Source organism: Vombatus ursinus, unplaced genomic scaffold, assembly GCF_900497805.2.
Source record: "Vombatus ursinus unplaced genomic scaffold, bare-nosed wombat genome assembly UNPS02014775.1, whole genome shotgun sequence".
In the NCBI taxonomy this organism is placed as follows: Eukaryota; Metazoa; Chordata; class Mammalia; order Diprotodontia; family Vombatidae; genus Vombatus; species Vombatus ursinus.
The window spans coordinates 9,379,567-9,406,726 of record NW_020954553.1 but is presented as its reverse complement, the minus strand read 5'-3'; the positions used below and the strand labels follow the sequence as shown (position 1 = coordinate 9,406,726).

Here is a 27,160-nt window from a genome sequence, read left to right as displayed (position 1 = left end):
TTAAAAGACTGATACCAAGTAAGAAACCAGTATTTTTATTTTTCAAAAAAGCTGATAAAACTAAAAACTTAACAAGGAATCTAGGGATGGGTATGAGACAAGACGCTGTAGGCTTTGCCATGCTTGTTTCACCTCCAGGGTGTGATACACTTGTGCCTCCTGCTTAAGAGCCTTTGCATAAAGCAGTCCAAAGGGAGAGAATACTTTTATTGCACAATGAGAAGAGAGGCTTTAGCAGTCACTCTGAGCATGCTAGGAAAGCTGGACCAATTTGGAAACAAGTCTAATCTTCCAGGGCTTTAAGACCCTATTGTCTCCTCCCCCACTCTGCTCTCGTGCCCAGGCCACACAAACCTTTTATGCCAAAAGGCTTGTTTTCTTTGGCATCCTCCCAGGGGGAGCCATAACACACAGTGGGGACCACACCATAGGCATTCCAATCAAGTTCTCTGAGAGCTCCCAAAAGGCCACAGTATACCAGTTAAGGTTGCTCACTTCCTTGGTTGAGACTCCACTGGCAAAACTGAAAACCCAGACAATTCTGATTGCTTAATCACCTCATTTTGTTCTATTCTTGGTGTAACATCAAGCAGAGAAAGTTATTTCCAAGTGGAAATAGTTATAGTTCAGGTTGGCCCCTGGCAATTCACATTTTTGGAGAGAGGGCACGTTAAGCAGTTACTGTTTTGCTCCTGGTTTTTTTGCAGAGCAGTCTATAACCTAGAACTGGGTTTAACCACAGTCAAGGACATGTAAAACAATCCTCATACTCATTAGCTAATGCAACTTGGACTCCCTACCATATGGCAGTGGGATTAGGTCTGAGTAGAGAGCAGATAAGATGAGGATCTTGTATCTCCTTAGACAGTGTCAGATGAGGAAAGGAGTGACATGTTAGTTGCATCTAAGGGCAGAGTACAGTCTGGACTGACCCCACGCACACCCCCACCCCCCAAATTGCCATGGAAATGCTGGAGTGCCTATAGTTCTTGCTGCACTTAGTAACCTCAGTGAAGCAGGAATTTTACACTAAGAATGGAAGGAGATTTGTATAAAACCATTCTTCAGAGAATTGAAGGTGGTCCCCCTCTGCAGCCAGGAAGACTAGTTTGCCTGCTTTGTCCATTTCCTTAAGCCCCAAGCGGTCCTGAAGGGAAAAAAAGCATTAATCTTATGACTGAAGATCAAATTGATGGAAAAAGAAACGCTTCTAAACCTTCAGCCTGAAGAAGGCCAGGCATGGTCTGGGCAGGAGGGTAGAGTTGCATTTGTGCTAGAGGCGGGTGGGCATACAGAAGGGCTTAAATCCTGGCCCACTGTGGTGCTTGCTTTTTGGCACAACTTTACTGTGAAAACTCAGGTTTTTTTTCCTGCCCCTGTTCATTCAAGTTTTGCTCTCGTGACCTTGTAAAAGTAATTGGTCTGTACTCATGTAACAGTTAAAGCTTGGGGCTTTACTTGATGTTCACCTACTGGGGAGAGGGAAGAGGGAGGATGGCCCCCCACCCTGTAAATGGCCCAGTAAGCACCTTGGCCACATGTGTTTAATCTCTGGGCTACGGATTCTCTGAAAATCCTTCCCCCTAACACCCCACCTCCACTCCCATCCCACGCACATATACTCATATTTCTTGAAAAGTGAAATTCTATGTAAATGTGGGATAGAGGTTCTTACCCTAGGGTCCACAGACCCCATCCCCTCCTGAGGGGTCTAAAGAAATTTCAGGGAGAATCATGAAGTTGGATTGGGGAAAAAAATTTTAATCTTTATTTCAAAATAATTGGTTTCTTCTGTATTTTATTTTGTTCATTTTCAAAGCATTATTCTGAAAAGTAGTTCAAAGGCTCCACCAAACTGCCCTGATGCAGTAGGAGAGGTGGAGTTGGGATTCTCATCCCCATCAGAAGGCTTGGAATCCAGTGTTCTCACCCCACCCTGTAGACATACAAACATGGCAGCTGGCTCGTGGGGCCTAAACCGAGGAGTGGAGCCTGGGGCTAGGTGATGGAACTGCCCAGCACCCATCTGATGCTAAGCTCTTAATTATCAAGCCAGGAGACTGGGTTTTTACAACTTAAGCAAAATGGCAAACAGGCAGTATAGCCTGAGATTAGTGTGGAGAAACCAAGCTGTGTACCAGGTAACTATAAAATCAAGACCTCTGGTTAGGGGGAAAATCAGTTATTAAAAACCTGCCACAGCAAGCTCTGTAAAAAATCATCATGGGAAGAAACAGTGTCCTAGAGGGGGCCCAGATGCTGACACTCAGTGCTCTAAGTTCAGTTTAAAATATGTAGCAGCAACACTGCCCCGCTCCCTTGGGCTTTATTGCACATGGGCTGTGCCTTCCAAAATCAGAGAAAGAGAGGCCTCTAAAATGAGTCAGAGGTGTAGGTCATTCGGCTGGTGTGCACTCTGGCCAACTTGAACTGGGACAGATTCCCCAGTGGCAGGCGCAACTGCTGTGGGGCCTAAATACTGATGAAATGAATTCCACTGTAAAAGCCCCAGGCAAAGAGGCAGCCAAATTGTGTGTCAGAGGAACCAGCCACTGGGCTCCCCACTGCTTCCCTCCCCAAAATCCACACCCTTGCTCAAAACCCTGACATGTATTTGAAGGAGACTCCTTTTCTTCCCTGGCCATTAATTATGCACTTGGGGGTTTAGGAGAAGATTAGTTTCTAGTGCTCCATCTCCCAGATGGCCTTGTATTGGCTCTGAGCCCCTGCCAGAGGGAGCCAGCACGCAGCAAACACACCGTATGTAGCCCAAAATCTTTCTGTAAAAAGTAACTGAAAGAGCATGAGGGAATTTTTTTTTTCCTACAGCATAAGGCATGGGGGACTAATGATAGCCTGACATTTAGACAGTGCAACTAAAGCTGACAAAGTACTTCCCCCAAAATGCTGTGGGGAAGGCTTTGCTAAGTCTCCATTTAACACAGGAGGAAACCAGAGCTTGAAAACACGTGACTTGCACAGTATTACGTGGTTAGCAATATTATGTGCAAGCCGACATTCACAACCAGCTTTCCTCGGACTCCAAGCCCAGTGCTTTTTATTCTCTGCCTCTGACTGGGGCCTACATTTTGAGCAGTGGCCGGGATGGCCATCCCCCATTGCCTTTGCCCTCCCCCCAACTCCCCATTGGAGCATAAGCTCCTTGAGGACAGAGGCTGTATTTTGGTGCAGCACCCAGCACAAAGTAAGCATTCAGTAAATGTGTACTGCCTGCCCGATGGCGCAAGTGCTCCCAAGCCCTGAAGAAGGTTAAGGTGGGATGGATCGGACTCCTGGTCCTAGAGAACATCTCTGACCTGACGCTCACCACAGGATTATTACTGAAGAGCCAACAAACCCATGTCAGAAATGAGTCGGGTACCTCCAGAGAAGAAAGTGCCCAGATGGCATAAGGTAGGCCACCTCCTTACTGCACCGTGAGAAGAGTCACTCTGAGCATGCTAGGAAAGCTGGACCAATTTGGAAACAAGTCTAATCCTCCAGGGAGTAAGACCCTATTGTCCCCTCCTCCACTCTGCTCTTGTGCCCAGGTCACATGAACCAAGGGGCTTGGGGTTTCTATTTCACCAGCTTTGACTCGGGCCTGAAATGAGTTTTAACCCCCAACCCCACCCCTCATGAAAAAGAACTTTGTTGGCTCCTGTTACCTGTGTGTACAGGGAAGTGTTCTGCAAAGGGATGGTCTCCTTGGCTTGGCCACTTCGGTAGAATCCAAACCACTGTGAAAAAGGCAATAGGGAGGGGTGGACACAAAGAAGACACTCAGGTTAGTAGCCTGGCTCTGGCTGTCAGCCTGCCTGAGGATGGAAGAATGTCTCAGGAGTTATTGCTGGTGCAACCCTCTCATTTTACATATGGGGAAACAGGGATTTGCCCAAAGACTGTCAAGTAGTAAATAGTAAAGTCTCCAGTCTGAGCCCAGGTCTTTTGACTCCAAATCCGGAACTCCTTCCTCTGCCCTACAGGAAGTTCTCAGGTAATGGAGGCCAGTGTATCACATTTCCTCAATGCTATCATTATTCCTAATAGCCAGAATTCACAGGATGCTGAAGTTTTCTAAAGCACTCTGCACAGACTTGTCTCATTCCATTCTCACAAAAGCCCTGCAAGACAGGTGCTATTATCCCCATTTTATGGATGAGGAAACTAAGGGTGAGGGAGAGATTAAGTGACTTGCTCAAGGTCACACTGCTAGTAATATGCTGAGGCTGGATTCAGATTCAGTCTTCTGACTCCCAAGTTCAGCACCCTTTTCATGAATCTACCTCTATTTCAAATATTTCTAGTTTCATGAGGGTGGTTCCAATGCAGATCCCAACCCTCTTGATACCTCAGCAGACATCTTTATGAACTGCTATAACAATGATATCATCATCATCATCATCATCATCATTATTAATTAGCATTTAGATAGAGCTTTAAGGTTTGCAAAGCACTTTACATATGTTATCTGGTTTAATATCACAACAATCCTGGGAGGTAAATGCTATTATTATCCCCACTTAACAGATGAGGAGACTGAAGGTGAGAAAAGCTGAGTGACTTGCTCAGGGTCACATGGCTAGTGAAAGTCTGAGGCAAGATTTGAACTCAAGTCTTCTTTGTGGGCAACCTTCTGGTGAGCTTTTCCACACTTAGCTAGGCTGGTCCTGGGGGCAACAGATAACCAGGCTGTCTCTAAAGCCTTCCCAGAGCCTGTCAGGTCTTTGTACTGTGCTGGTCTGGTCTTATAAGATTCCAGCATATTTTCTGTACAATGGGGTCTTGGAAGTACATAGTAGGGGAGATCCCTTCCTAAAAATAACTTGGATTTCCTGTTTACAAACACCACCAACTATTATCCCTATTTTGCATATAAGAGAAAGGAGGCTCAGAGGGGGAAATGACTTGTCATGGCCACACAGCCCAGGCCTATCAAAACCAAAATACAGACCGGGGTTTTCTGACTCCCAATGCAGGGCTCATTGCCCTACACCACCAGGAAACAGAGGGCTCCTGAAGCTACTTCTAAATGTGTATCTTAGGACATACGCTAGAATCCTTCCAAGGCTGCTCTTTCCCCTTCGGTACCCTACAAGTTTCTGGGATGCCCGCCATCTCACCTCTGAGTCCACAGGGTCGACGACAGAGTCATTGAGGAACTTCACCATCACAAAGTTCTTCAGGGCCATCAGATTCTTCCTGTAGGTCTCATTAATGCCCTGGGAAAGAGAACAGGCTGTCATGACTGGCGGTCCCCTTGGAGAACCTAGGGGACGAAGCTCTTGTCCCAGCCTGAGTCACCGTCCAGCATGAAGAGGATTCCCTTCCCCATCTGTGTGGAAGATCCATCTTGTTGGATGACACGTCCTCATCTCTACCTCCCCTTAGGCCCAGCTTCTAGTTCTGTCCTCATCAAACCAGGGCATCAACAACTCTCTCTTCTTCTCAGACCCATTTAAAATCCTGCTTCCTCTAGGAAGTCTTCACTGAAGAAGCAGGAGTAGCCCTAGCCGGCAAAACTCTGCCCCATCTTCACCCGCAGAAAGAAAGTGGGGAAACTGATGGACAAACAAAAACCACGTTGTAAAATCAGGGGGATTTTAGAGACCCCCAAGCAGCTTAGCAAAGGTCGTGCAGCCAGGCCTTCTGAGCCCATGACCACCCCCAACACTCCACATCAACTGGATCTCTTTCCCATCTTTGTAAAGGTCATCTCCCCCACTTGCAGGGCCATGTTTCACATGGGTCAGAGGGTTGGGGCAAACAGTGCCATATGGCAAATTCATGTTGCTAAGGCTTCTGGCAGCGGTCCTAATACTTACCCTTTCCTGGTTGATGTCAGCCAAGAAGATGCTATTGTTGCGGTAGAGATCCTCCTTTATGGGGTCATGCCAGTACTCCGCTTGTACCAAGCTGCAGGAGACAGGAAAAGAGACGGCAAGGCAGTCAGTCAGACAGCCTGACAACGTGTAGTCTTTCACAGGTGTAGGGGCTGAGGGCTTGGGAAGGGCAGGGGCACATGGTCCCAGCCCTTAAGAACCCCACAATTACTTTGAAGATTGAGGTCTGGGGAAGAGGGGGCTAGATACAAGATAAACACAGGAGAGGACAAGTTCAGGAAGTCCTGGGCATCTACTTTGCTGGAAACGATGGGCCACAAAGATATATGAGACATTGTGTGCTCAAATATAATCTATTATGGTAAGAGCTGGAACTGAAAGAGACCTTAAGAAGCACCCACCAATCTCCCCATTTTACAGATGGCAAATGAGAGAGAGGCCCACATAGGAATGCTGAGGGGTATAGAGGTGGAAAGTAGCAGGGCTAGGATTCAAACCCAGGTTCTCTGATTCCAAATCTAGTGCTCTTTCCATCATATCATATAATCATAATCACAGGCAGCATTTACATAGTAATGTAAATGGAAGGAAAGGGAGGACAGACCAATGGTTATACCTGGGGGCTTAGAACACTTGGTAGGGATGTTACAGGGCAGAGTCTAATGCAGGGGTGGGGAATCTGTGGCCTTCTAGATCCTTAAGTGCGGCGTTTGACTGGATCCAAATTTTACAGAACCTCTTTTCCAATCTAGCCCAATATCCAGACTGTTAAGGTCTTTTTGGTTCCTAATTCTGTCATCCAATGTGTCAGGTGTCCCTCTATGCTTGGTGTCATCCATAGATCTGATGAGCATGCTATCTAGAAAACAAAACAAGGCCTTGTGTATATATCCCTGGGGTATTCCACTAGAGACCTCCCTTCAAGCTGCTATTGAATCACTAATGATTACTTTTTGTGTTCAGTCATTCAATCAATTCCAAGTTCACCAAATGGTACTGTCACCGGCCTCCCACCTCTCTCCATCTTGTCCACGAGAATAGCATATCAAACTTGGTCAAAGTCTGCGACCTCTCAATGGCTCCAGGTTCTGCCCTCGGGGGCTAGGCAGGACCAATCTGTCTTTCACATGAAAGCCGGAACTTGTTGGTCAAATGTGTATTTCAGGAAAGGGCTCAAAAGGTCAGAGAAAAGTTAGGGATGATCCCCATGGCCAGAAAACTCTAAAGGGAAGGGGAAGGAGACTCAAGGAAGGCTCTCGTGAATGAAATGCTGATGTCGGGCTCATGAAAAATCCTAATGAAGCAGAAGAAGAGATGTCCATGGGTGGCAATAGGCAAAGGACGTGTGCAAAAGATGAAGGCGGGGCACAGAGCTAAGGACGACAGCGGGAGGGCACCGCGCGGGAATCAGGAAGGCCGGCACCTGAAGTTAGCTGTGGCTCAGGGCAGATGCTAAGGACGACAAACAAGAAAGACAAGGCTGGGAAGAGCCCACCACTTGGGGCAGACAGGGCCCCTTCCAGGGCTCCCACACTCTGTGGCTTCCTCCGTGGGGGCCCTCCCTCCCTCACACTGACGCATGCTACCGCCCATCCCTCCACGCCCCCAGCAGATGATCTTCATGAATTTCACTGGCCAGAAATACTCCAAAGCCTTTTCAGCCTGGCAAGAACCTGAGGATGTGTGTTTCCCTGGTGTGAATGTAAGGGCCACCTGCAGGCCAAAGAGGCCACCAACAAAGGGGCGTGATTCAGCCCACAAGAAACAGCACACTCCTAGCACAATGTTGGGATGAAAGGAAAAGAACTGAGTAAGGCTTACTCTGTGCCAGCTAATGGGAAATGCAGACGGAAAAGCCAGCCAGTCCCCACTCCCAAGGAGCTAGAGAGAGGCAGCCCTTCTCAGAAGGTTTGGCCACAAGTCCCAAAAGGCCGCCTTCCCAGCAGGTGGTTAGTGTTGGCCTTATCCTCACTGTGACGCCTCACCACAGCCCTGGGAAGTGGCTTCTCTCACTTCCCCTATTCTACGGATGAGGAAATGGAGGTTATAGCTAGTAACTGCCTAAGGAACATTTGAACTCAGGTCTTCCTGCCTCCAAGTCCAGGGCTCCAGCCACGGCATCCCCAGCTGCTGGTGGACTCACAAGTCAGGTGACTCTTCCAGGATGCACAGCCATAAGTAACTGAACCAGAACTTCTGGTTCCAAGTCCAACAATCTCCCCCCAACTCCATCCCACTGTCCTTCTAGAGAAACGGGAGCGCCTTCATTTCTGATCAGCCACTGTCTTATTTTTCTATTAGAATGATCTTACTATCAGAAAGGCATGAACAAACACAGACACTCAGACAGAACCAAACGCCCAAATAACGAAGGGGCAATAAGCTTTAAGCTGCTCTTTACGTGGCTTCCAGTCCGAGACCCAAAAGAATGACCCCTACCGGCTACTTACTTGCAGCCCTCCGTCATCAATCTCTGGGGATTGGCAGCCACTAGAAAAGGGTCAAGGGACTGGAGATCGGCAGTGGGCTTTTCAAAAAGAGGGGAAAAATCATTTCGGAAATTACAGCCCAACATTGATGCTCACTTAGCCAAATCCCTACAATGATTATTAGATGGATGGTTTGTGGGCACTTAGAGAGGGAAGCAGCAATCACTGGGAGTCACAAGCTATGCTGAGCTGAAAGGCTTGCCAGACTAGCAAAGAAGAGGTAGGTCCCAAGTAGAATATCCAGGTTTTGGCTGACAAAGTCTCTTGTAAACAAACAAAGGTAGAAATGTGAGCCAAATGACCGGACGGTTCCAGGGAGTTGGTTGAGCAATGGCAGCCAAAGGGTTTTGGTTAGTGGAGTGATGGAATTGAGAAGGTTGATTCATTGAGGATCCCTACTCTATTCCAATCAGCATCAATCAATTTAATATGATTCTATAGGGGTAGTGATTATATTTATATAACATATAAATTATATAAATAATTAAATTATATAATTTATTATATAATATGATATAACATAATTATAGATATATATATACCCATATATTTTATATAGTTCTGTATATTTGAGCCCAGAGCTGTGAGCAGCAGACTGTAAATTAACTAGAGGCCCCCCATCTTTGTTTTTCCTTGTCATGGTAACCAAAGCCTAGTGTGATGGAGGTGACTCAACTACATGGAAAGTCCCCCAATTTTATTTTTGTGCCTCTGGACCATTCTCTCTTGTCCAACACAAGCAGGTGACTATCTTATGACCACTTAGTGGAGATGCTCCATGCTTTATCCAATCCGTGACCCTCCCCCCCGGCTAATATGTCATTTTTGGCCCTCAAGAACAAGGTCGGGGGATGGAGCCAAGATGGCAGAGGGAAAGCAGTGACTTGCTTGAGCTCTCCCCCAAACCCCTCCAAATACCTATAAAAAATGGCTCTAAACAAATTCTAAAGCAGCAGAACCCACAAAAAGACAGAGTGAAAAAAATTTCCAGCCCAAGACAACCTGGATGGTTGATCAGAAATGTATATTGCGCCAGGAGGGGAAAGGAGCCCAGTTTGGCCCAGTTTGGCCCAGTTTGGCATGGGCATGTAGGCTGCAGTGAACCTGGAGCAGGCCTCAGAGGACTGAATCATAGGCAGCTGTAGCGGTTTCCAGACCTCTCAACGCATGAGCACCAAAGACAACTTAAAAGGTCAGTGGGAAAAGTCTGTGACTGCGGTGAGAGAGGAGCTAGGTCCCAGCCGCAAGTCTCGCGGCTGTTTCCTGAGCTTCGGGCCCACAGGCTGAGGGGGAATTGAGTGGCTGATCAGAGGGGGATTACAGGGATCTCTTTGCCAGTGCTGAGGCAGGAATCTCTTGCTTTACTGGTGCTTGGATCTGGGTTGCAGTTCTGAGGGGCAATCCTGACGCGAGGATGAGTGCTGGTGTGGTGAAGTTTACTGTGGTGGTGGAGAGGAAACACCTCACCCCTTATCATAGCACCTTGGAAGAACTGAAAATTTACAGGTCCCTAGAAGTAGCTGTGAAAACATCTGAATAAACCCCTGAAGCTTGGGACAGTACATTCTCCACATTGGAAGCAGACTCTTACCTTAACAAAGTGTTTAAAACTCAAGTAATTGGCTGGGATCATGAGCAAACCTTGCAAAAAGAATCAGACTATATTATCTTACTTTGGTGACAAAGAAGATAAATACATACAACCAGAAGAAGACAACAAAGTCAAAGCTCCTACATCCAAAGCCTCCGAGAAAAATATGAATCAGTTCCAGGCCATGGAAGAGCTCAAAAAGGATTTTGAGAAGCAAGTAAGAGAGGAAAAACTGGGAAGAGAAATGAGAATGATGCAAGAAAATCATGAAAAATAAGTCAACAGCTTGTTAAAAGAGACCCAAAAAAATACTGAAGAAAATAACACCTTAAAAAAGTCTAACCCAAATGGCAAAAGAGGTCCAAAAAGTGAATGAGGACAAGAATACCCTAAAAAGCAAAATTGGCCAAATGGAAAAGGAAGTCCAAAAGATTACTGAAGAAAATACTTCCTTAAAAATTAGAATACAGCAATTGCAAGCTAGTGAGTTTATAAGAAATCAAGACACTGTAAAACAAATCCAAAAGAATGAAAAATTAGAAAACAACGTGAAATATCTCATTGGAAAAACAACTGACCTAGAAAATAGATCCAGGAGAGAGAATTTAAAAATTATTGGGCTATCTGAAAGCCATGATCAAAAAAAGAGCCTAGACATCATCTTCCAAGAAATTATCAAGGAAAACTGTCCTGACATTTTAGAACCAGAGGGCAAAATAGGAATTGAAAGAATCTACCAATCTCCTCCTGAAAGAGATCCCCAAAGGAAAACTCCTAGGAATATTGTAGCCAAATCCCAGGTCAAGGAGAAAATATTACAAGCAGCCAGAAAGAAACAATTCAAGTATTGTGGAAACACAATCAGGATAACACAAGATTTAGCAGCTTCTACACTAAGGGACCACAGGGCATGGAATATAATATTCTGGAGGGCAAAGGAAATAGGATTACAACCAAGAATCACCTACCCAGCAAAACTGAGTATAATCCTTCAGGGGAAAAAAATGGTCATTCAGTGAAATAGAGGACTTTCAAGCCTTCTTGATGAAAAGACCAGAGCTGAATAGAAAATTTGACTTTCAAATACAAGACTCAAGTGGAACATGAAGAGGTAAACAGGAAAGAGAAATCATAAGAGACTGATTAAGGCTGAACTGTTTACATTCCTGCATGGAAAGATGATATTTGTAACTCATGAGACCTTTGTCAGTATTAGGGTAGTTGGAGGGGAAAAAATTATATGTATGTATATATAGATATAGATAGATAGATAGATAGATAGATAGATAGATAGATAGATAGATGGATAGAGGGCACAGGGTGAGTTGAAGATGAAGGGGTCATATCTGGAGAATAAAATTAAGGGAGAGGTAGAATGGGGTAAATTATCCCACAAAAAAAAAAACAGAAAAGAAAAGGCTCTTACAGTGGAGGGGAAATAAGGGAAGGTGAGAGGGAATGAGTGAATCTTATTCTCATAGGATTTGACTTAATGAGGGAATAACATACACACTCAATTGGGTACGGAAATCTGTCTTACCCTACAGGAAAATAGGAGGGGAAGGGGACAAGAGAGTAGGGGAAGTATAGAGAGGAGGCAGACTGGGAAAGGGGGTAATCAGAAGCAAGCACTTCTGAGGAGGGACAGGGTCAAAAGAAAGAATAGAATAAATGGGTGGGCGGGATAGGATTAAGGGAAATAGAGTTAGTTTTTCACAGCATGTCTACTATGGAAGTGTTTTGCAGAACTACACATGTATAACCTATATTGAGTTGCTTGCCTTTTCAATGATGATGGGTGGGGAGGGAGAAAGGGAGAAAATGTGGAACCCAAAGTTTTAAAAACACATGTTTAACAAAAATGTTTTCACATGCAACTGGGAAATAAGAAATACAGGAAATGGGGTACAGAAATCTATCCTACCCTACAGGAAAATAGAAGGGGAAGGGGATAAGAGAAGGGGGGGAGAGATAGAAGGGAAGGCAGACTAGGGGAAGGAATATTCAGAATGCCTGCCATCTTGGGGTGGGGGGAGGGGTGAGATGGGGTGAAAATTTGGAACTCAAAATCTTGTGGAAGTAAATGTTGAAAACTAAAAATAAATAAATTTATTTTAAAAAATTAAAAAAATAAATGTATGTCGAATTGAAAAAAAAAAAGAGCAAGGTCTATCAACCAATGAGATTCTGTATTTTGCCACGCCTCTTTTGCACATTTGGGTAAAAAATAAGCAATGTATTGATCCATACTTTGTATAAGTCACAGAGGGATACAGTTTCTAATAGAAGGACCTAATATAGGCCTCAAACTTTAATGGAATGTTCATTACTTGTTTACCAGCTGTGGAGCTCACTTGCACAACCATAAGAATGTTGACAAAGATATCTCCATCCTATTTTGCTCAAATACCATGACCAAACCAAGCATGGGTGGTAGCATGGTATGCAAAGTTACCCCAATATGTTTTTGGAGCACATGTATAGCTCCTGCCTAACCTAAGGAGAAGCCCATCCACCTAGTCAGTGCAAATATTCCTTGCTTCACCCAACTTGTGAACAACCTGCTGACAGATCATTTTTGCTTATCTTAGCCTATATGTCATATGCCAACCAATGAAATTAGTCTGTATTTGGTATAGCTGTTCTTGAACGTCTAGATCTCTAACCCTAATAAAATAGGGCCCTGGAAGGAGGAGGAATTTCAGATCATAAGATCTGAGATCCACTTCATTAGAGGGGACCATGGACCCTTTGATAAAGTGCCATTGACTCAGAGCTCTGCCTCAGTCTCTCTTATTGTAGGTTGAATAATTTTTATCCCCACAGAATCCCCGGGAACCCAGGACTCTGTCTTTATTCCATCCCTCTTCAGCCTTTGTCACAATAGCTCAGACAAAGAAACAAACACCAAAAAAACATGGAAGAAATTTCCAGGTTATACAAGCCTGGCAAGGACAAACTAGCAAAAGTCTTTTGCGATCTCTTTATCCCTGGTTTGTTTAATAATTTCCCCCCTTTCACCATAATGCTCAAGGGTTCTTCTCTTCATGTTTACATGATGACACCTTTTCTATTAAGGTTGTGTGTCCACTGAAGCTTCTTATTGTCTAAGGTGTAAGACAGATAGTGGAAAGAACCCTGGCTGCAGGTTCAGGAAACCCCGATTCATATCGCACATCTGCCAGTTCCTTCCTGTGTGATCCTAGGCGAGTCATGGAGGCTCCTGTGCCTCAGTTTCTCCATCTTTAAAAAGAGGGGTTGGACTAGATGACCTCTAGGGTACCTCCCAACTCTAACTCCATGCCCTTGGGAGCCTAGGAGTCAAATGGAGCCAGGTGGGCTTTGCCAGGGAAGGCCCATTGTGCGGCACAAACAGGGGTCTGTTGTTCAGTTGTGTGTGACTCTGTCACCCTATTTGGGGTTTTCTTGGCAGAGATACCGGCGTGGTTTGCCATTTTCTTTTCCAGCTCATTTTACAGATGAGGAAACTGAGGCACACAGGGTTAAGTGACTTGCTTAGGGTCACAGAGCTAGGAAGTGTCTGAGGCCAGATCTGAACTCAGGAAGATGAGTCTTCCTGATTCCAGGTCCAGCACTCTTCCCTGCTTTACCTGGCTGCCCAACTAGGGGTCTAGGCTTCGCCTAATGAAGGAGTGGGTGCATCTGCTTTGACTCAACATTGGAAGCTGATGCTCATTCTCAAGTATGTAACTAGAAACATTAATGGCAGTCTGGGCTGGCTGTCCCTTCCTCTGGGTAATAACAGTAAAATGCCTGACATCTGTTGAGCAGGGGCATTCCCTTCAAGCCTATTTTCTCCCTGAAATCCCAGCAGCATCAGCCCAGGGAGCCCCAACAGCCTCAAGGCGGCCTCATCTGCATGGTTCTGACTGTACTTACCGTTCCTGAACACCCTTGGTGTAGGCACCCAAATTCAGTGTTTTCCTGAGCCAGTCACAAATATGCGAGCTCTCCCCTGGACATCGAGGAAGGCCATAAACACCTGCAGCAAGAGGAAAAGCACATGCACTCACGTGACGGGCCAGCCACAAAGGTGACCAGATGCCTCCTGGATTCCCTGGGAAACAAACTGATATGCTCGGGGAGCTGTCTACAGCAGGAGCCAAAGCCATGCCAGATTAAAATGTAATCAGAAAATACTGAACCAAATAAATAAAAATACAGGAGAATGTAGCTAATGTTAATATATGGTTTTCTAAATCAATATCAGGGCCCCTGGGGATCGTTATGTAGGGATTGTTGTTGTTCAGTCCTGTCTGACTCTTTGTGACTCCATGGACTGTAGCATGCTAATACTGTTTATGGGGTTTTCGTGGCAGAGAGTGGAGTCATTTGCCATTTCCTTTTCCAGTGAATTAAGGCAAACAGTTAAGCGACTTGCCCAGGGTCACAAAACCAGTGTCTGAGGCCAGATTTGAACTCAGGTCCTCCCGACTCCTGATCCAGCACTCTATTCACTGAACCACCTAGCTGCCTTCTTGAGTATGGATTAGTGGCCCCAATTTCTACCTCAGTTTGACATCACTGGCTTAGAGAGAACCCTGATGTCAAGTGACTTACCCAGGGTCACACAGCTAGAATCTGTGATAAGCAAGACTTAAACCCAGTTCCTTCTGGCTCCAAGGCCAGCTGTCTAGTCATTCTGCCAATATTCATGAGAACCCACCTTTGGTGGCCAGGTCTTATGGCCACATTCCTCAAAGAAGATTCTACAACTTCTACAGCAATCTCATCAAAAGCCCCCCAAATATTTTTAAGGCAGCACCCAATAGTCCAGGCCTGTGCCCCAATGTTAAGAAACAGCAAGGGTGATTTATAAACTATAAATGAAAAGAACAGCACGGTTCTCTAAGTCAACAACATGCTGCCAGGTGGCCTCTCCCTCTCCGCCCCTCCACTGGGTCAGAGGTATCAATCAGAAGGTCATTAACCAGCAATCCAGTGACTCATCTGTCATTCAGTCCTGTGGGAATCAAGAGCTTAGTTAACTCTGGCTCCCCTAATTCTATCATAGGCTCTGGAAGCAGAGTTCTGTAAGGCAGGTCAAGCTGCTGACCTGAGCCTCCTGGTGTTCCTAGGTTTTTATGCTGCCCTCCCGAGGCTCAGAGCCCTGAAGGAGCCAGGCAAGGAAGCGAGAATTACCTTGATGCTGTCCACCCACGGAAATCAGATTGATCATGGGAGGTGACGGACATCTCTGGGCCACTGCCCTCCTGTGGGAAGAAACAAATGGGTATTTGTGTGTCCAAAGGAAGAAGTGTGGAAAGGCCTTTCCCTGTCAACAACCCATCCCTCGTCCTACATCACAGAATCTTGGAGCTGGAAGGAACCCAGAGGCCAGGCTCCGCTCAAAGCTGCCCTCTGCAAAGACCCCTTCCCAGTCCTGCCCTCTGCCTGTGCATTCCTTCTGAGACTGGCTTCCATTTATACCGTATGGATCTTGTGTGTACTAGTTTGCACATTATTTCTCCCGTTAGAATGGGAGCTCCTTGAGGGCAAGGACCGTGTTTCTGCCTTTCTCTGTATCTACAGTGCTTTGCCCATTGGCTGGCACATAGTGGTTACTTAATGAAGATTTGCTGCCTGAGGAATCCCTTCTATGCCACCTCTGATGAGGAAGCCGTCCAGCCGAAGCTTGAGGATCACTGGCGGAAAGGGCCCGGTGCAGTCACAGGACGGCCTATCTACTCTGGGATTGTTTTGAGTGAGAGGGAGCCTTTCCTTCAGCCTTCAGAGGGAGGGGAGCTGATTTACTACAGACTTTCAAAGAGAAGTGAGCTCTACAGAGCAGACATTCCTGTCTGATCCTCTCCTGTGCCACAATGGATACAGAAACCTTCTTTAGATTAGGTGCTTCTCAGGTTCAGAGTACGATTACAAAGAACGTTTTTAAACTCAAGGTTAAATAAGCAAAGTTCTCCCCTCACATCAAGTCTAAATCTGCCTCTTCCCTCCCAGTTGTGCTCTCAGGGACCCAACAGAACAAGCCTAATCCCTGCTTAATCCTCTAAGGAGAATTCTTCCCTACTATTTTTACCACTAAGTAGATTAAAAGAACAATCCAATTTGCCAGGGCAGGTTTATCTCATATGACTAAGCCCCGCCCAGAAGTCTACACAGAAGGGAGATTCTAGACTTCTCTCCATCCCCCATTCCCACCCTTCCTCTTCTATCAGTAGGATCTGCACAGGTCATTTCCCTTGCCAGAAAGGTACCTTCCCCCCTCCCCAAAGGCCTCTATCCTCCAAGGCCCAGCTCCCTAATGCCCCACGACCAAAGGAATACTTCTGGCCTCACCTTTCTCCTAGTACTTTACCTGCATACCCCCCACCCTCCACTTGTCTCATTCTTTCTTATACCACACTGATCTGTGTATGGTGTCTTCTGGCCCTCAAGGCCATGGCTTCATCACTTTCTTTGTGTCCTGAACCGTCCTGGGCAGTCTGGTAAAGCCTGCGTACCCCTTCTCAGAATCATGGTTTTAAATGAATAAAATAAAATGCATGGGATTACAAGGGAAACCAATGATACTGAAGTATAGTGATCAGAATAGTATAAAATAAGCTCATAGACCAAACGTACAGACCCAGGCTCTAGAACAGAAGCTCCTGGGGAGCCAAGATGGCAGAGTAAAAGCAGTGTCTTGCTTGAACTCTCCCCCAAACTCCTCCAAATACCTGTAAAAAATAACTCTAAACAAATTCTAGAGCAGCAAAACTCACAAAAAGACAGAGTGAGACAAATTTCCTGCCCAAGACAGCCTGGATGGTTGATAGGAAAGGTCTGTTGGACCTAGGTGAGAGAGGAACATGATTCAGTCCTGGCCCTAGTGCAGCCCTGGGGCAGTGGCCACAGCAGCAGCGGCTACTTCTGGAGCTCTTGGCCCACAGACAGTGGGGTGATGGAGCGGCTGATCAGAGGGGGATTGCAGGAGGAATCTCTTTGCTGGCGCTGAAGCAGGATTCTCTTGCTTTGCCCAAATTTGGATCTGGGTCACAGTCCTGGGTGGCAGTTCTGGGGTGAGGAGGACTGCTGGCCTGGTGGAGCTTGTGATGGCTGTGGACAGGGAGTCCTCCTCACAGTTCCAAGGCAGAAAAGAGTGCTTGTGATTACTCACAGACCAGAGCACGGGCCAGGAAAGGAGTAAACACCTCTCCTTTGATCACACCACATTGTCAGAACTGAAAATTTACAGGTCCCTAGAAGTATCTCTGAAAACAGCTTCAGCTTGGGACACTGGAAGCACAGTTCTACCTTAACAAAGAGTTAAAAAGTCATGTAATTGGCTGGGAACATGAGCAACCAGAGGAAAAAAAAGACTCTATAAAAAACTATAGACTCTTACTTTGGTGACAAAGAAGATCAAAACATACAACCAGAAGAAGACAACAAAGTCAAAGCCCCTCCATCCAAAGCCTCTAAGAAAAACATGAATTGTCTCAGGCTATGGAAGAGCTCAAAAAGAGCTTTGAAAAGCAAGTAAGAGAAGCAAAGAAAAAACTGTGAAGAGAAATGAGAGGGATGCAAGAAAATCATGAAAAACGAGTCAACAGCTGGCTAAAGGAGACCCAAAAAATATTCAACAGAAGCACCTGGCCAGCAGGGTCTATGGGGATCTCTCTTTCTCTCTCCCCCACTTTCTCTCTCTCTCCTCCCTTAATCCTCACCCCCAACCAGAGTAAATATTTTAAAAATGTTTGTTAAATTTGGCAGATTTTCACTTGGTGAGAGAGGTTTTGAAACTCCCCGACCCTACAGAATCATTAGTATTAGTAACAGCTGACACAGCCCATGCAGACTTGGCTCCTTTTGGTTAATCTTACATCCCTGATCTGGGCCCTACAACAGCCCTGGGAGGGAGGTGGTACAAAGATCTGCATCCTAGATTTAGAGCTGGAAGGGACCTGGGAGGTCACTGGACAGAGGAGCAGAGGTAAACAGATTAAGAATGGGGTGGGGTGGGGTGTGTTCAAGACAAAGTACTAGGAGAAGGCCTAGGCCAGGGTCACAGAGCTAGTCAGGGCTGGAGGCGGGATCTGAAGCAAATCTTCCCGGCTCCAACTCCAGCACTTCGACCCCGTAGAGCCAGGGGTGGGGAACCTCTGACCCCTAGGTCCTTGGGTGCAGCCCTTTGACTGAGTCCAAGTTTTACACAACAGATCCTTTTATTAAGGGGATTTGTTCTGTGAAGCTGGATTCAGTCAAAGGACCTAGAGGGCCACATGTGGCCTTGAGAGTGCAGGTTCCTCACCCCTGCTACACCATGCAGATGCCTCTCTCTCCCTGTTTTACAGTTGAGGAAACTGAGGCTCAGTCAGGCTAAGTGACCTACTTGCCCAAGGTCCCAGAGGTGGCAAGAGGCGGAGCTGGGGTTCAAACTTTTGTCTGTTCCACACCTCTGATCAGTCATTGATTAAAGCCAGAAGTGGGGCAGTGGGTCAAAAAGGCAATGAGAATTCTCCAGGCACACAGGTGGCAATCTTAAAATTCCCTAAAGCCACCGAATCCAAGAAGGTGCCAGCTGGTGGCCCCAGGGCAAGTTTTCAGCCCTCCAAGGTAGAGAAATCAGGTTCCTCAAAGTTTTTTCTACCAAGACCCTGGGCAGAAAGAAGCATCTCCCAGAACCACAAGGGACATTAGGGATCCCTGAGTACAAGCTCTTCGTTTTATAGATGAGGAAATTCAGGGCCAGAAAAGAGTTTAGCGACTTGCCAGAGGTCAGGCAGATGTGAAGTGGAAGAGCCTGAATTTGAACCCAGGTCTCCAGGGTCCAAAGGAAGCTCATTTTCTACTGCACCATGCTGCCTCCAAGGGTCCTCAGCTCCAGGAGATGCTGGGTTGGGGGCCTTGTCTGGGTCTCTTGTGGCCACTATTCCGTGAAGCAGGCTCTCGTCTAGTGCACACTTAGCTCCCTAAGACAGAAGGTGACACCAGCTCGGCAGCCCCCAGGGCAGCCCTACTAGGGAACACCTGAGGAAAACCCGAGGGCAGCCCGGGTCTGGGGAACAGCAGACACCATGGCGGCGCTATTTTTTGTCTCAGCTTGACTCTTTGACCTGGCCATAGAGGAAGGAATATAAATCCAGGAAAGAAAATCAATTTTATTTACAAATTGTTAAATCCCTCCATGAAAGTCCTCTTCTAATCCCTCTTCAAGGCATGAAAGCAACCCTGAGATCTAGAAGGCAATTATACAACCAGCATTTTTTTTTAATTGGGTACCTACTGTGCACAGGACCCATGCTGAGGACAGGGGGAGAGGATAAAGGGAGGAAATACAACTTTAGATGGGGAAAAACTCCTGCCATCATGTAGCCCACTGTCTAATGACAGTTGGGCAGCTAGGGGGCGCTAGAGTGGATGGAACACTGGACTTGGAATCAGGAAAACTCATCTTTCTAAATTCAAATCTGGCCTCAGACACTTTCTAGCTGTGTGATCCTGGGCAAGTCACTTAACTCTCTTTGCCTCAGTTTCCTCATCTGCAAAATAAGCTGGAGAAGAAAATGGCAAACCACTCTAGTATCTTTGTCAAGAAAACCCCAAATGGGGTCACAAAGAGTCGGACATAACTGAAAACAACTTAACAACAACCAGAGACTGTTCACGTCTGGGGGAAGTGCGAAGGGGGTGGAAATAAGTGCTAAGAAACCACCAGACCACAGCTGAAACAAACAATATTTTGTAAATGCAGAGAGTAGCAAAACAAAGTGTTCTGTGAGGTCCAGGGGGAGGCCCAAACTCTGGAGATCCTACCTAGCTGGGGAGGCTTCAGGTGTATGACCAGTGACAAACAGGGCAACCATCAGGAACGACTGAGCCCACATTAATGAAAACACCTCTCAGCTGAGAGCTCTGCCTCATATTTTACTGGAAAAAAAAAAAAAAAAAACTCAGGCCATTTACCGAGAGCTCGGTCTTCTCCTCCCCACCTCCTGACACTCTGATAGCTTCAGCCACTGTCTCCTCCTTCATCCCATCTCACATGAAGAGGTGACCCTTCTCCTTTCACGTGACCTCATTCCATCCTGCCACCCATGTCTCCCCAGTCTCAAAAAATCCTTGCTTAATCCTTTTATCCCCAATAACTATCGCCCCATCTCTCTTCTTTTTGTGGTTAAACTCCTAGAGAAGGATGGATGGAGGCCTCCATTCCTTTCTTCTCAATCTCTTTTGCAGAGAATTCTCTGCAGTCTGGTGTCCGACCTCATCATTCCACTGAAAGGGCTTCCTCCAAAGTTAATTGCCAAGTCTAAAGGTCTCTTCTCAATCCTCATTCTCCTTGACCTCTCTGCAACTTTTCACACGGCAGAACCCTCTATCCTCCCTGACACCTTCTTCTCTCTAGGTTTTTGGACGCCACTCTCTTCTGGTTCTCCTCCTACCTCTCAGACTGTGCCTTTTCTTTCGCTGGATCCTCATCCAGCTCATTCCCATTAGCTGGGGCTGTCCCAGAGGGCTCTGCCCTGGGTCTTCTTCTCTCTATATATACTATTTCACTTGGTGATCTCATCAGCTCCATGGTTTCCATTATCTTTATGCTGACATTTCTCAGATCTACTTATCCAGCCCAGACCTCCAAACTCGCACCTTCAACTGCCTTGTAGACACGTGAACTCAACAATGGCTCCCCATCACCTCCAGGAGCAAAGACAAGATGCTCTGTTTGGCATTCAAAGCCCTTTGTAACCTGACCACTTCCTTCTTTTCTAGTCTTCCTACACCTTACTCCCCAACATGCACTCTTCAACCCAATGAGCTAGGTACTATAGACATTATGCTCATTTTATAGATAAGGAAACTGAGGTTCCAAGGTGAAGGGCCTTGCCCAGAGTCGAGGAGCCCTTCTTTGCGGCTCCTCACTCCAGGCATTATCTCTGGTTGTGCCCCAGCCTAGGATGCTCCCCTCCTCATCTCGGCCTCCTGGATCCCCCCTTCTTCAGGAAGCCTTTCCCAGTCCCCTCTGACACAAGGGCCTTCTCTCTGCCCATCATCTCCAATTTACCTTGTACGTATCTCATTTGTATATAGTTGTCTGCAAGTCATCTCCTCCATTAGACTGAGAGCTCCTTGAGGGAAGGAACTGTCTTTTGCCTTTCTCTGTATCCTCAGCACTTAGCACAGTGCTTGGCATATAGTAGGTGCTTAATAAAAACCTTATAGGCTGAATGACTAAAACAGATACTTGAGAGGCAGTGTAGCACAGAATATATAGTTCTGGACTGAAAAATCAGGAAGTCCTGAGTTTGAATCCTGCTTCAGATATTTACCAGCTATGAGACTCTTGGGTAAGTCACTTAACCTTGTGGAGTCTCAGTTTCTGCATCTGTAAAATGAGCCCAATTACACCTGTAGTACCTGGCCCACTGGGCTGCTGGGAGGCTTGAATGAGAACACATGTGTAAAGGACCTTGGGATTCCTGGTCACAATGAACACAGGCTGCTGTTTTTGTGAAAATACCAAAAAGTCCTTCCCCAGCAAGGCGAGAGAAAGTCACTTACAGGAACTGGCCACCCTGCGAGAATCCCATGGCGTTGTAGCCGTGCTGCAGCTGGGGGTTCTTGGCGAGCATCTCACACACTAGAGTCACCTGGTGATTCACGTTCAAGAAGAAGCTGTTCTCCATATCCTGAAGAGGAGAGGGAAGGAGGAGGGAGGAAAGAAGGGAAGGGGATAAAAGAGGAGAAGGGAGGGGAAAGAAGGGAGGAGAGGAAGAGGAAGCGAAGGGAAAAGGATAGGAGAGAGAGGACAAGAGAGGACAGCAGAGAGGAGGGGAGGAGAAAAGTGAGTAGGAAGGAGAGGAGAAAGGGAAGGAAGGAAGAGAAGAAGAGGAGGAAATAGAGAAGAGAACAGGAGAGGAGAGGGGAAAAGAGAGGAAGAGAAGGATGAGAGGAAGAAAAGGAAGAAGGGAGGAGGAAGGTACAGAGGAGGAGGGAGGAGGGAGAGAAGAGGAAGAAGGAGGAAAAGGGAAAGAGGAGGGAAAGGGGGAGGAGGAGGAAAGGGAGGAGCTTATGAAAACCAAGTTCCCACAGTCACAGCACTGTTAAAAGCCTCTCTAAGCTTCCCCCTTAACTACTCTGCTTCCTCTGCTCAAAGGCCAACAGAGTAGTTTTGAAGTTGCTGCTTTGCTATTGACTTTAGGCAAATCCTGGGCCCCCTTAAGCTTAGTTTCTTCATCTTTAAAGTAAAGCGAGGTGGAGGGTAGGGGGAAGTGATGGCCTCTGACAGGCCAGGGTTCTCCTATTCTACATGAGTTCTAGTTTCCTTCTACATTAAGGGAACAGAAATACTTCCAAAAGCCTGGCAGACACCCAGGAGTCCCTCCTTCGGGTCACTAAGAGTGAAAATCCCATTGAAAGCCCCAATAAAATGACCTTCTCAGGAAAAGTGCTAAAAGTGCTAAAAGAGTTCAGAGCAAGAATAATCATATGAATCGCTTTTCAACCAAAACAGAACATTTATCATGAGCTCCTCAGTCTAGCAAAGTCTTTCAGTGACTTAGCTTTGTGGATGTATTACCTCAATCAGAGTCTTCCCAATTTCCAGCGACAAAACATAAATTCCTGGTATTTTGTGCTCGACCATTTTTTTAACGGCCCCCATGCTCAAGGGGTTACAGCAGCTGTCTCCTAGACAGGAGAAGAAGAAAGAAAACACTTGAAGTTCTAGGTGTTATACATAGTCATCATCTATGAGCCTCAGGAGCCCCAACAATTTAATGGGGCACCAATGAGGTAGCTATGATTCAATTTACACAATCACGTATCAGACTTGGTGCAATAGAAAGAACAATGGCCTTGGGATTGGGAGATTTGGGTTTCAGTCGCAGCCCTGCCCTTTTCTAGCTGTAATTTTGGGCAAATCACTTCTCTCTTCTGGGCCTGTTGCCTCATCTGTAAAATGGGTAGAATATTCTCCAACAATAAGATTGAAGAGGAAATGTCCAGCTCTAATCCTGAGAAGGCTAATAATACAACTGCTGGGAAGAGACCCGGTAGCAAACAGTGCCTACTATTGGCTGTGACCTCGATACCGCAATCAGTGATGGTCCCTGGATGGAGTGGGGCCAGGGCCACCAAAGATGCCCTGGAATGGATCCAGAGTCTGCTCCAAAAAAAATCAGGGAATGTTTTGCCAGGACTTTGCTGCTCTATATTTTAACAGTATTTTATATGGAATCTATTGGATTTTATTGTATATCATATGATTGATATATATATAAAATGTATGTGTGTGTATGCTTATGAGCATATATCTTTTGGTGTGAATGACTGACTTCAATGGGAGATTTGGCTCATGTGTACTTTGAGACATTTAATGTACAGTAATAAAAGTAAATCTGATAATGCAAAAAAAAAAAACAACCCATGCTTCACATGTACTATCTTAAGATCGCAGAAGGGACCTTGGAAGCCATCAAGTCTTATCCCTTGTTTTACAAATGAGCAAACTGAGGCACACAGCAGTTAAGTGACTTACCCAGGATCACACAGCTAGCAAGTATCTGCGGCAGGATTTGAAACCATGTCTTCATGACTCCATGTCCAGCACTCTAGCCACTATTCCTCACTTCTTAGTGGCACTAGACTACTTATTTCACAAGATTACTGGGAAAAAGAGTTTTGTAGACTTCACAGCCCTATGTAAACAGTATTTTATCATTACTATTATGTGGAAGGCACTAGGGATGAAAAATCTCATTAGTCCTTGTCCTCAGTGAGATGCAGTGGAACAGGTAGAGAACTTTGGTTCATGTCCTGACTGCTTACTACCACCTGTCTTAGCTCGGGCAAATCACTGAAGCTCTCTGACTCTGTTTCCTCAACTGTAGAATGAAGAAATTAACAAACTAATAAACTGATAGCTATTGCACTATGAAGATGAAATGAGATAATACACACTAAGCACTTTGCAAACCATAACATGATACATGAATGTTAGCTATTACTATTATTATTAACAACTGAGTCTGTTGAGTTAAATGATTGTTATGGTCCTTTCCAAGTTGAACAATCTGCTTTAAGGCAACTTCTAGTTCTAAATTCTATGGACTTACATTTTAGTAGGGAAATACGGCATTTACCAATAGCCATAAGTTAGAATGCGATGAGTGCATAGGTCAGAAACAGAAGAGAGATGAGAAAGAGAGAATTCACTTAGAACTGAGATCAGGAAAGGCTTCATGTTAGATGCACCATTTAAGCTGCACATTCTCTTCCTATCTAGGGCCTTTGGGGTGGTAATAACGATAATCATCTCTTCCTCCACTGATACTCTCCTTAGAGTATAGAAGTGGGTCTAACTTCTCTGGTAGCCCTGGCAAACTGCAAAGACTTTGAGTGGGAATGATGTCCTAGCTAACCTCAGAGAGGCTCATCATCATAGAGGTGGCCCCAGGGGATGGATTTTTTCCCATCCAGAGATCTAGAAGAATTGGGATATATAGCAATAAAATCATAACTCCATGCCCCAGTGAAGAATCAGTTCATGTTTGCATAGCAATTTAGAGACTGGAAAGCTCTTTCACATCTATAATTCTGATAGATTTAAAGGTATATTGGCGGCTCTCACTTCTTTTTCACCCCAAGAAAATAGCTGTCAACCCAGAAAGAAGTATGGAGACTGAACTGTGGATTTGAAATCACCAAATGTGGTTTTCAAATCTCAGCTTTGCAACTTACTATCTGTGTAGCACATTAATCAACCAATCAATAGACATTCATTAAGCATCAACTATATGCCAAGCACTGTGCTTAGTGAATGAAATTGGAAAATAAAGAAAAGATACAATTCCTTCTCCTAAGAGCTAACATTCTGTTAGTTAACTCTCTTAACCTTTCTGGGACTCAGTTTCTTCATCTGCAAAATGAAGAGGTTAGCCTACATGACTCTTCTAGCTATGATCCTAATATATCAGGGCTAAAAATGACTCCAAGGTAACAGGTATTATGGAAGAAATGCTTGTCTTAGAATCAGGTTTCACAGAGCAGATTCTCTTGAAGGTTCATGGCAGGCTGCTAGGCGACACAGTGGACAGAGAGCGCTGGATTTGGAATCAGGAAGACAGTATGAATTCTGTGGGACCACGGACCAGTCTCTGAAGTTTTTTCACTTTCCTCACCTGTAAAATGAGGGGTTGGCCTCGACAGCATCTAAGATCCCCACCAGCTCTAAATCTTTGACCCTATGATCCTTCCCAACTCTTAAGGTTTCAGGTCCTGGCTTTGCTACAGTCAATGGATCAAGGTGGGGAAGCTGAACACCTTCCACCAACTACAGCAACGTATAAGTTCGAGATCATTGCTTGGGGCGCACAGGTTAAGTGACCAAAGTGTCAGAGGCTAGATTTGAACCCAGGTCCCGGCACTCTACCAGCTTCGCGCAGCTGGCATTTCCTTTGTAAATGCGGGAACTTCACAAGGCTGCTGACAGGAAGGCGTCTAGAAAATCTTACAGAGCTACCGAAATGGGAGGGGTTCTCATTCATTGAGGGAGGACCCCCAGAGGGGCAGCGGCTCGCCGAGGGCAGAGTCAGTTCTAGCGCCTCGGCTTCCTGACTCCTGGCCCGAGGATCTTTGCCCGGGTCCCCGTTTCCTCCACACAGAGAGGGACCCGGCAGCACCTGTCAGCACCCCAGCGGCTGTCAGAGCCAGCCGCGGCTGTCCGTCCCCCGCCCGGCCCGGCCCCGCTCACCCATCCCGTGCCACATGACCAGTGGCAGCGGCTCGGTCCGTGGAGAGGCGGAGGCCGGAGAGGGCCATCGGAGGAGCGCCGAGCTCAGCAGCAAGTGAATCAGCCTGGGGAACGCCATCTTGGTCCAATCACATGACCGCAGGCTTAAAGAGCCTGTTGTCACGGAGGCCCCGCCCCTCACCCTTCTGATCACCCAATCACAGAGTAGGAAGTGCTCCAGTTTCTCCCCCTCCCTTCTCCTGCTGTGTTCTGACTCTGTCTCCTCTCTACCCACTGCCTTCCCCTTCTTCCTCCCTTCAGTGGTCCGGGCTGTTTTTGGGGGCCTGTGGCTGTGGTTGGGGGCTTGCCCCCAGAAAACAATATAAGCATTCAAACCCTGGCCGGGTTCGGCGTGCTGTTGTGACTGCGCGTGCGCGTGCCTTCACCAGTCATTCTCCGTCCACTTGTTCTCAGGGGACTGAGGTTGAATTCCTGCAACATCAATCTGTGTGACCTTGACAGTTTCCTTCCATGGGCTCATTTTATCAAAATGAGTGGTGTGTGGTGCAAAGAGCACTGGATTTAGAATTTAAAAAAAAACAACGATCTGTGTTCTGGGTACTGACTCCTTCCCTTAACAGCTGCGTGGCTTTTGATAAGATCCTTTAACTCTCCTGGGCTCGTTTTAACAATAATAGCCTACATTTCTTTGGCACTTTGTGGTTTGCAAAGCACTGTACCCACATAATTATTTGAGCCCTCTGAAATGGATTCTTTTATTATCTCTATTTCGCAGATGAGGAAATTGAGGCATAACCGATTTGCCCAGGCCCTCACCATTAGGAAATCCATAAAGTTGGAGTGAGAAGCCACATCTTCATGGCTTGGCTCCCCTCCACGTACTCTTCGATCCCGGCGACACCGACCTGCCTGTTCCTCGAGCCGGACATTTCCTCTCCTCACGCAACCCTTTCCCCTGACTGTCTTTCATTCATGCAGGGAATGTTTTCCTTCCTCACTTCTGCCTCCTTCAAATTCCACCTGCAAAAGGCGCGTTCCTCTCCCTCTTCCTCACTGCAAGCGCTGAGATGATCTTCCCTTTACACCGAATAGACACACTTATATGCACACTTATTTGCGCGTTATCTCCCCCAGGAGCATGTGAGCTCCTTGAGCGCAGATGCCTTTCTTTGTATTCCCTGTGGTGCCTGGCAAATAGTGTTTGATAAACGCTGGTGGACTGACTGCTCTGCATCCCCGTCTGTAATAGGACCCAAATCGTTTCTATTTTTACAGTTGGGAGGTCGTTTAGGCCATCCTTATTCTACAGGAGAGGAAGTCGAGGCCCCCAAAGTTAAATTATTTGCTCAAGGTCACGCAATAAATAAATAGCAGAGTGAGGATGCGAGCCAAGGTCCCGTGACTTCAAACCCACCACTCTGCACTCTAACTCCTCTCCCACCCTTGATTGTATACAATACCACACTAAATCTCTTTGAAACTGTCTCTTATAATGACTTTTTTTTTTTTTTGGAAGCAATCG

The 27,160-nt window shown here is 46.2% G+C and overlaps 1 protein-coding gene across 1 annotated transcript; it reads right to left on the bottom strand.

Moving 5' to 3' along the window:
* Positions 1–12: 12 nt before the first annotated feature.
* PPT1 (palmitoyl-protein thioesterase 1) lies at positions 13–25,764 on the bottom strand. The gene is made up of 9 exons (XM_027864720.1): positions 25,639–25,764; positions 22,465–22,574; positions 21,447–21,574; positions 15,087–15,157; positions 13,824–13,926; positions 5,826–5,916; positions 5,124–5,222; positions 3,669–3,740; positions 13–1,147 (listed from the first exon to the last, which is right to left on the bottom strand). Exons 1-9 carry the CDS (start codon positions 25,754–25,756, stop codon positions 1,025–1,027), a joined length of 915 nt encoding a protein of 304 aa, XP_027720521.1. The 5' UTR covers positions 25,757–25,764; the 3' UTR covers positions 13–1,024.
* Positions 25,765–27,160: the final 1,396 nt, after the last annotated feature.